At 43.1% G+C, this 10,000-nt stretch overlaps 2 protein-coding genes across 6 annotated transcripts in view; one reads left to right on the top strand and one right to left on the bottom strand.

Annotated features, from left to right (window-relative positions):
* Window positions 1-10,000, top strand: part of LOC147031330 (uncharacterized) — a 46,621-nt gene that overhangs the window by 24,220 nt on the left and 12,401 nt on the right. Inside the window, exons 4-6 of one of the 3 annotated variants that reach the window (XM_085861859.1) lie at window positions 6-77; window positions 2,954-3,422; window positions 3,807-7,442. In XM_085861859.1, coding sequence (XP_085717985.1) covers window positions 6-77; window positions 2,954-3,375 — 494 coding nt within the window. In that variant the 3' untranslated portion in view covers window positions 3,376-3,422; window positions 3,807-7,442. Of the gene's footprint in view, window positions 1-5; window positions 78-2,953; window positions 3,774-3,806; window positions 7,443-10,000 lie in introns of those variants that run through there. The other 2 variants (XM_085861870.1, XM_085861851.1) reach the window with 2 other exon arrangements.
* DECR2 (2,4-dienoyl-CoA reductase 2) overlaps window positions 9,262-10,000 on the bottom strand; it is a 42,426-nt gene continuing 41,687 nt past the window's right edge. For all 3 annotated transcript variants that reach the window (XM_085861766.1, XM_085861756.1, XM_085861774.1), the window contains exons 8-9: window positions 9,927-10,000; window positions 9,262-9,688 (exon numbers count right to left, since the gene is read on the bottom strand). The exon at window positions 9,927-10,000 is cut by the window's right edge and continues 31 nt beyond it. In XM_085861766.1, the coding sequence (XP_085717892.1) occupies window positions 9,483-9,688; window positions 9,927-10,000 (280 nt within the window). In that variant the 3' untranslated portion in view covers window positions 9,262-9,482. The remainder of the gene's footprint in view (window positions 9,689-9,926) is intronic.

The raw sequence follows: 10,000 nt of genomic DNA, 5'->3' as shown, positions 1-10,000 counted from the left end.
TGAAGCCACTCCTGCAGATACAAGCCAGGTGACTAAGTTCAAGGAAGAAGATTCGTTAGAGGAGCCTGACGGATGTGGTATGTATGGTCTTGAAGAGGCACCTTATTACACAAAAAGGCAAAAAAAGTCACATTTAAAGGCTTTTAATGTCGTATTTGTATGAAAATGGATTTCAATACTGGCTGTGTCAAAAATTCTTTGTAATTAATAATAATTAATTACTCTTGATGGGAGGAAAAGAGTTGGACCGCCGTTGAGACGGGAAGACCGCCACGAAAGTGGGGATGGCGAAACAGTGGAGCGTTGGCTGAGGATGGAGGGAAGTGGAGGAATATCGTGTGTGGAATAAATTGTAATGAAACACAATTCAATGATATTTTATATGAGCAATGGTAGGTATCGTCAGGAAGGGGAAAATCTATTTATTATGTATGCATTAGGTCTGTGGGGGAGCAGAATTCAAATGGGTGTACTGCTCTCCCCTCATAGGAAAGGAAGATTCAGATGAAAATGCACCGATATATCTTGCGACCTTCCATACTCATCCTCCAAGAGGAGGAGTTTGGGAAATTGTGGAGAGCTTACGTGGTAAACTAAAATTGATGTGGTTGATGTCAATGAATCATGATGCTCCTTTGGCGTATACCAGCAGAGTACACCCACCCAAAGGACGATCTTGTTCCGAGCATGCAACACGTTCTTCTGACACATACCTTTAGTTGGGCGGGTGGACAGGCAACTGACGGCGACCTCAATCGTTCCTGAAAATAAAATTGAAATAACCCGGGTTACGTGCATGAAGCGCAAAAACATACCAACTGCTTATCTACTATATATGGACGGGTTGCATGTGTGTGAGGAATATTTTTTGTGACGTTCTACTGGAGCTTTCTGATGTGTCGTGTGAGGTGTGATACACTGAAATGATCGTCATGTTCTCCTCGGTTGATAGGCTAATTAAGTACAAAAATAACCTGGAAGAATTCCCATGTTTTAAATGCATGCCATGTTGAGGTGTATAGAGCAGCTTAGTAGATCCTTCCACGGCATGGCATTCCAATTAACAAACTGGAAGGACACTCGGTAGAGCGCATACCTCCGCCACGTAACGCCTGATCCACGAGAACATATCGGGCACAATACATTTTTGAAATACCGTGCGATGTATCGTTTTGGGGCCTATCTCCCAATGGTGAAGAATCATTTTAAAAATTAAATAATTCTCGAATCCAGATCCGGATCTTCACCAAAATCGAACCAATTTCTTCGTGCCACACACGCAACCTATCCAAAAAGTTTCGTCCGAATCCGTCCACAACTTTTTGAGATATCCTGTACACAAACAGACAGAAAGGGATGAAAATATAGCCTCCTTCCACCTTCGGTGGCAGAGATAATAAACTAGAACTACCACTTCATAACCACTGGCTGTGATAACTGGTACCAAGACGTTTGGCGTTGATACAATTCTATTTTGATACAACACGGGATTGACGAGTTTTGGATGTCGTAACATGTTGTGTTCAACCTATTTATTACATGCACAGTTGAACCCTTTTTCCTGGGGCCATCGTCGGTATCAATTGAATTTCTACTCCTCTACTCTCAAACCCATCTAGGCGCAGCCAAGTGAGCCGTATTCAAAAAGTTGGGTTGAAATGTAAAACGTCCATTCCCCCCATGTCTGGTACGTCATAATTGTGAAGTTTCGCGTTGATTGATGAAGCGCTTCCAGAGAAAACATTATTTACTATTGTCCTTCATTCCAATATGGCTGCCAAACCATGTGACCTACGTCAAAAAAGGTCAGGAACTTTTTGTTTGTCATGGATAGGCGGTCATACCTGTAAGGTTTTACCTCCATCCGGTAAGCTGTTCTGGAGAAGAACATTTTTAAAGGTTTTCGGATAAATCCAACATGGCCGCCAAACCATGTGACATAAATTAATTATTCGCCGACCTGGAACGACGTTCCAGGGAGCTCATGGGATGGCGTGTCATCCGTCTGTCCGTGTACAAATATTTGCAGCTTCTTCTCGGAAACGACAAACACAATTCCGATGAAACTTGACTATTCCTTATCGACTGTTTTGAATGCAGTGCTTGCTTGAATGCTTATGTCACCCGGTGAGCGTTCTGCAATAAACTTGGTAACTGAACAAACTGAAAAAGTAAAATAAATATATAATCGAACCCCAAATTATTCCATCAATTCCGTCCAATGAATGATTTCCTTTTCATCCATTTAGTGTGTGTGTGTGTGTGTGTGTGTGTGTGTGTGTGTGTGTGTGTGTGTGTGTGTGTGTGTGTGTGTGTGTGTGTCTGTGTGTGCGTGTGTGCGTGCGTGCATGCACACACATATATCTTTACAATTCAATTCTAGCTTCATGTGCTCATTTAAATTTAGGAAAATTGTAATCCCAGGTTGGATAAACACATTGTTAGCTCTTATACGAGCCTCGACATTGTCTGTATTTCAAAAAAAAAAAAAACACGCATACACCATAGCTTCATTCCAGTAAGATGGATGCTTGCCGAAGGGATTTTTCATCGTTTCAAACAGATATTCTTAAATCAGAGCAGAATTTCCAAATAAAGTTCTCACTAACGTTGGAATTGCTTTAGGATCGGTGTAATATTAACTTGTATAATCATCACTGGTCTTGCTGTGTTTTGTATTGAAACTCATGTATGTAACTGGAGGGCTGTGATCGGAGATTGCTGATGGTTCCTCGTACAGCCAACTCGTAATATCAGCCAATCGGTGGTAGTTGAAAGATTCTGGTACATAATGAAAACAAGCGTTAATAATTAATCAATACCCCCCCCCCCAAAAAAAAAAAAAATGTGCCAACATGGACACCAAGACTAACCACCTAATGCTTCCCTCCAGAAACCATGATATTCAAAAGTAGTGAAATGTTTACAAGAACCCTCTTTTCCTTGTTCACAGGACACCTGTTCGAGACCAACTCTCCCGATGCCTCATCTTCTCCGGTTGCCGAACCAGTCTCACCAAACCTATCTTCACGCCACCGCTTCACCGACGAAACCCAGATACCCTCTCATGACGGGCGGCCATCGATAGACCTTATATCGAGGGCAACTGGACGCAAGCGTCGGGCCGATAGCCATGATCTGTTGGAATGGCTGAGGGAGGAAAGCGAGCGAGACCGTCGGCACATGACAGAGTGCATGGTTCAGATGACCCAGACCTTTGCACAGGGTGTTCACACCATGCGAGAGCTTCTCCGGGAGCTTGTCGCCCGCGTACCGCTTCCAGTGCCGTTGTCTTCTGGCCACACTCAGCACGCCAACGACCAGACCCCAACCTCCAATGGCTCTTTGTCCGAGTTCTCGGTTTGGAGAAAATGAACAGAGCTTACTCGTGAACTTCCTTCACTTGCAGACAAGTACCAGCAGTGAATATACTTTTTTCAGTATTTTTTTTTAATTTATAATGTGTATAGTTTTATTTCACCATAGGTAACCTCAAAAAGTTTGAAATGCTATAAGATTTGTCATTTTCGCTCTGTGTTTTTAAGTAAAAGTGAGAATGCGATTCTATAATTTACCTGTGACCTAACAAATGCCTGACAATTACTGTATCCTGAACGTCTCATGAAGTTCAATCACAAGGTGCCTTTTGCTGATTACAATGCCAGCGTTTCACAAACTTTATTTATGGAATGAAAACCTATGAGGATTGAAATTTGTCAAACCCCTAAAATGTACAACTAAACATTCAATACAGCAAATGGAGATTCAGCAAAGACGAATCATCATCATCTTCTTCTTCTGTTCAGGATGCCGGCAAACAGCTCGCCTACTCTTTCCAAAGGACACCTTGGGATCTCCAACGTCCACCAACAAATGCTGGCAGATGCAACACCATCCGAGGGACGGCACATATTGATGAATCCCCCTGCCTGTGAAACTGCAACACCGGGATGACAGTTTATAGCTAAGTTGGGATTCAAACCCAGGCTAGACAGCTCAGCGGCTTAGCGGCGAGTGTACGTACCTGTCAGGCCAAGAGCAACCTGAAAGGACTAATCATAACTTGGGATTTAAAATGGAACAATTATACATACAAAGGCGCAACGTGTACAGAATAATCCATCGGTATGTCGACAAAAAAACTCACCATCTTGGTTCCTGAAAAGATGTGAAAGCTTGGCCCATTCCAATGACGTATTGAATATGACTGACCTCATTCTTGCATCACGTGCTTCAACACATTCAGCTTTTTGATCAGATGCAATCAGAAACAAAAAGTTCACAACATTGACCAGTGGTGATCTGTACCAAATGAGTGGTCAAAGCAGCAGAAAGACCAAGAAGTGGATTTTGGAACTCTCAAAGAAAATTGAACACTGATCATTCATATTCTGAAGGGAGTGCTTGAAACAGACACAGGTAAATATAATGAACGGACAACAACTGGAAACTTTGAAGTTCGGTGCCAATTATATTAAAACGATCCCTCGAGCAAAGATTAAATAAATTAGAACGACAATCTTTGACGTCACAACATCGCCAGATATGCCTCTGCCTACATTATTTCATCATTATACACACTTGTACCAAGTTTGATTTAAATCCCTGAACCCAGATTTAAAATATTAAATAATTCTGGTTGCCAGACCATGTGTCCTATCAGGTTGAAATTTAAAACATTTATTCCACATGTCTACTGGATCATAACTGTGACGTTTCACATCGATTGATGAAGCGGTTCAAGAGAAAGATTTTTAAAAGAATTTTGTTCAAACGAATATGGTTGCCAGACAATGTGACCTCGTAATTATTCGTGAACACCCTGATATCCCCAGGACTTGGGAAGCATGTCGTTGAAGTTTACCCTTGATCTGTCAAGCCGTCCTGGAGAAGAACATTTTAAAATGTTTATTCTTCAAAAAAATAATAGCTGCCAAACTATGTGACCTATGACATCATAGGTAGAGAACTGTTTGTTCCTCATGGATCGGCGATCATACCTGCAATGTTTCGCCTCAATGTGTCAGCCGTTACAGAGAAGAAGATTTTTGAAGGTTTTATGTTAACGATATGGCTGCCAAACCACGTGACCGATGATATCATCAAATTTTTTTTTGCCAATTACTATGTAGCCCGATGTGACCCTCAAAAAGTTTCATACTAATCGGATAAGGCATGTGACACATGCAATTATGATGTCATAATGAAGCCTCGTATGACATCATTAAAAAAAATCACACTTGTTTCCCATGGGGAGTACTTCACATGTGCCAAGTTTCAATTTTTTCCATGGAGCGGGTTTCGGAGATACAAAGGTCCAAAGTTTTTCCTTTTTTCCAACATGGCTGCCACACCACATGAACTATGACGTCATAGTGATCACAATCATTTTACATGAGTAGTCGCATCTATGGTAAAAATTTCATGAAATTTCTATGGTGAAAAAAAAAACCACCATGCCACCCCGTGTCGATACAACCCCGCTTCGATCACGTCTTTGGTGTTTTGTGCTGATCGGATGAGGTGTTTTTTGTCCAACATGGCTGCGAGACCATGTGACCGATGATTTTGAAAATTTTCAACAAATATTCCCCATGCGAGTCGATCGTATTAAAAATATATACATTTCTCTGAAACCGCTTAGTCTTTCGATGGGAGGCTTTACAGTGATTATCCACTACTGTCGCTGCAAATATTTTATTTAACAATGACCTCATCAGTCACATGATGTGGCAACCACGTTGGTCTTAAGGGAGCAATTAAACAATTATTAATCTGAAACCGTTTAACCTGTCAATATACTTTGCAGTTATGATCCACTGCCCTTGCTCCATGTAATGCAGCATGTTTCGCATTGATCTGTTCTGCAGTTTTGGAGAAAAAGGTTTTTTTTAATTCTTGGTGTTCAAACTAACTTGGCTGCCAAACTACGTGACATATGGCGTTGAAAATTTGGGCTCTGCCCAGGATTGGGTGGAACATTACGTGTGTGAAGGTTCGTTTTGATCGGATAAGGTTAGTTTTTCTATCCAATACGGCTGCCACACCACGCGACCTATGACGTCAACATTTCCGCACTGTATGCAGCTATATTGGTGGATGATACTTGGTAAATTTTGCTTCGATCGGATAAGCGGTTCCAGAGAAAACATTTAATATTTTTTCTTCAATCCAATATGGCCGCCGATCCACGTGACGTATTCATTAATTTTTGTCACCTTAGTATCCCCCAAGGCAGCGTGAATAGGTGCGTTAACTTTCCCCTCAACCTGTCCAGCCACTCTGGAGAAGATTTATGAAGGTCTTGGGGTAAATCCAAGATGGCTGCCAGACCATGTGACCTATGACATCATAGTTATCAAAATTTATTCAACATGGTTCGCCGATCATTTATGTGCAGTTTCACTTCGATCTTTAAAGCGGTTCTGGAGAAGATTTTTTTCCCCCTTTATTTATTTCTTTTTGAAACAATATGGCTGCCAAACCGCATGACCGATGATGTCATCATTTTTTTATGTTGACCAATCTATCCCTAGATGAACCTCACAAATTTTCAAACTGATCAAATGCAGCATTTTACACGTCAAATTTTGACCGGGATACCATTTCACTGATGATGTCATTGTCAAATCACTATTACTCCCAACGCGGAGTAGTTGCCCGATGCCAAGTTTCAATTTTTTTTCTGTGGTGCGGTTTTGGAGATAAAGAGGTCCAAAGTTTTTCTGTTTTCCAATGTGACCTATGATGTCATAATTATCATTTAAAAATTCTGCATGAGTGTACGCATAGCTGCATATGGTGAAAATTTCATGTCAATCGGACAAGCGGTTGCAGAGAAAACATAGAATATTATGCATGGACGTACGTATGTATGGATGGATGGACAACCCGGAAACTTAACGCCACCGGCGACTTCGTCAACGGAGGCATAAAAACAGCAGTTGAAGATGCTGCTTTCTTTAAACATCAAAACATTTAAAAATACAAGTCACAAAATTAGTTATTGGAGTGGACAATATAGAACGGAGTTGGACTTGTTGGTCATGAGGATGCAATAGTTATGGAGGATCAAGGACTAATGTGGTGGCAGGAGTGTTTAGGGGAATTGCAGAAGTTTTGTGTGGAAAGACAAAGGGAAAGGGTGCATCATCTTGAGATAGAAACCAGGTATGGTGAACAGACGAAGTAGTGAAAGTAGTTGGTGAAAAGGTTTGGAAAAGGATAGAGGGGGACAGCCAGATGCAGGCTTGCTTCACCTGTATGGACAAAAGAAAAAAGCAGCAAGGAGAGCTGGGGATAAGATGAGGAATGATACAGAATAAGTGTACAGGTGTACAAGTTGGAAAAGGATTGTGGGAGAAGGAGGTGATCTATAAATTGGCTTGTGACAGGTATGAGGACATGATAGATGAAAGTGGGGGGAGGGGGGACAGTGATTAAGGATGGTGGTGGGTAGCTAATGAGAGAGAGAGAGAGAGAGAGAGAGAGAGAGAGACACAGAGAGAGAGAGAGATGGAGATGGAGATGGAGATGGAGATGGAGATGGAGATGGAGATGGAGATGGAGATGGAGATGGAGATGGAGATGGAGATGGAGATGGAGATGGAGATGGAGATGGAGATGGAGATTCTGCAGGATTGGAGGACAGAGTTAATTGTGCCGATATGGAAGTGGAAAGGTGATATTCAAGATCCGGGGAGGTACAGGGGCATTACGCTCCTAAGTCATGTAATGAAGGTGCTGGAGAGGACTCTGGATGGGAGGATAAGGAAGAGTGTGGAGATGGAGACTGGAGAACACGCAGCAGGGGGTTAGAAAGGGTAGGGGATGATGGATTGGACGTTGACGCTGAGACAGCTGGTGGAGAAGAGGTTGGAGGTGCAAGGTGAAATGGCATTGGGATTTGTAGACCTGGAGAAGGCCAATGCCATTATCCTGAGAGAGATGGTGTCAACACTGAGATTGTTGGGAGTGTCAGAAGCAGAAGTCAGGTTGGTGGAAGGGATGTACAAGGGAATGAAGGGAATATTATTGGTTGGTCCTGGGATGTCTGAGGAGTTCACTGTGAACATCGCTTTGAGGCAGGGTAGCTCTCTCAGCCCACTCATGTTTGTCATGGTGATGGTGATGGTGATGGAGCCGGTAAGCAGGAGGGTGAGCACGAAAGTTATTCTGGGGAGGATGTTATATGCAGATGATCGGGCTGTTGCGGCGGAGAGTAAGTGGGAGATGCAGAAGGTACTTGTAAAGCTTGGACTGAAGATAAGTATGGAGAAGACTGAAGTGATGTGGGTCAGGGAGCAGAGAGAATGAATATCAGGTTCGAGGGAAAGGAGATCAGACGGGGAAATAGGTTTGAGTATCTGGAGGAAAAAGTAACCAGGATGGTAGATCGGAGGCCGAGGTGCAGATAATCCAGGTGGGTACGAATACGTGGATGAGGGTGGAGTGATTGATGACGGATAGAAAAGTATCAAGGAAATTGGAAGGGAAAGTTCTGGTGTCTTGTGGAACGTTGGTCTACCTTTACGGTCTGGAGACGGTGGCAGTGACAGAGACAACAGAGGTTGCATGTTTGTGAGAACTTGAGCTCATCACCTGTGGATGGGGGAAGAGAGAATGGCAAAGAGAGCGGATAGGTTGAGGGAGCAAGGTTGGAGGAAAAGAGGTGGACTGCAGTTGAGATGGGAAGATTATGTGAGGAGGGATATCAATAAGGTGGGGGGTGGATGGAGAGTGGGGAGAGTTGGCTGAAGACAGAGGGAGGTGGAAGAGTATCATTGTCGGGGCAGGACAGACGCGTGATGCCATTGGACCTCACCCATTATAAAGGGGAAAAGGAGAAGATGAAGAAAACCTTTGAATGAATAGTCTCCATCACCATTTGGAACAGTTAATTTGGAACAGCAAAGGACAATGTGGGATCTTTCATGTCACCAACTGATGTTGGCAAGTTCCAGGACACCCGGTTTAACATCTTCCCGCGGTATGGCACGCTCATTGATGTCTCGCCCTGTATGCGAAACACCAGTATGACAGTTTATAGCTGGGCCAGGATTCGAACCCGGGCTAGCCAGTTTACAAGCAAGTGTGCATACTTCCAGCCTATGCTGGACGGATTGTAGTTGGTGGAAGGGACACGCGTCAACAGGCATCCATGATACCGCTTGGGCGAAGTCCAGAATAATAAATCGTTCACATTCAAATTTAGTGACGAACCAAACAAAATTTTTTTTTTTTTTAAAGAGCCCGACAGTATGAAATAATCTTTCTTTTATTAACAGTTTTACAGGTTGGAGAAAGTTGAATTTTTCAAACTCCAACCCTCAAAGCTGAGTGACTAAAGAATTGGAAATCCTGCGGCTATTTCTCAGCTTCTTTTCTCCAGCAGAAGGTGGATTTGAATCGAATTTCTTGCGTTACATTGCAAGAACTGTACCCGATGAGCACATTTGACATTATTCAAGCAGTAGTCCCATTTACAGCTTGGCACTTGGTGGAATGTCAGGGAAGGCATTGGGTGTGGTGAGCCATGAACCACCATCCACAAGAAGTGTGATTCCAGTGATGTAATCAGCGGCTGGGCTGGCTAAGAACAATGCTGCATGAGCCACGTCCAGCTTGCTGCCAGCTCGGCCTCGCGGCAACTTCTTGAACAGCCCGGCAGATCGTGCCCAGGATCCTCCTGGAAGGAAAAAGGACACGAAGCCATTAAAGGCCAAGAGAATGTCACGCTACCATTTACCCAGCTTTTTAAGTTCCAAGTGTAAATCTCAAATCTATATTACTGTATATTGTGATGTTAAGCATTATGATGCAGGATGATGCCATTATTCTTCGTTGCATTTATCAGTTCATCATGGGAGGAGTAAATGGTAGTTGCGGTCGAGGGGGTTTGAGGTGGGAGGGGGATATGTTTCTACCGAGACGCCGCATTCCCTCCGTTTCTTCTATGGGTCCAGGAGCCAAGCTGTTCACCCTCACGGCATCTGGTCCC

Source organism: Eptatretus burgeri, chromosome 2 (genome assembly GCF_056783735.1).
Source record: "Eptatretus burgeri isolate ZD-2024b chromosome 2, Ebu_testis_v1, whole genome shotgun sequence".
In the NCBI taxonomy this organism is placed as follows: domain Eukaryota; kingdom Metazoa; phylum Chordata; class Myxini; order Myxiniformes; family Myxinidae; genus Eptatretus; species Eptatretus burgeri.
This window is presented reverse-complemented; position numbering and strand designations above follow the sequence as displayed.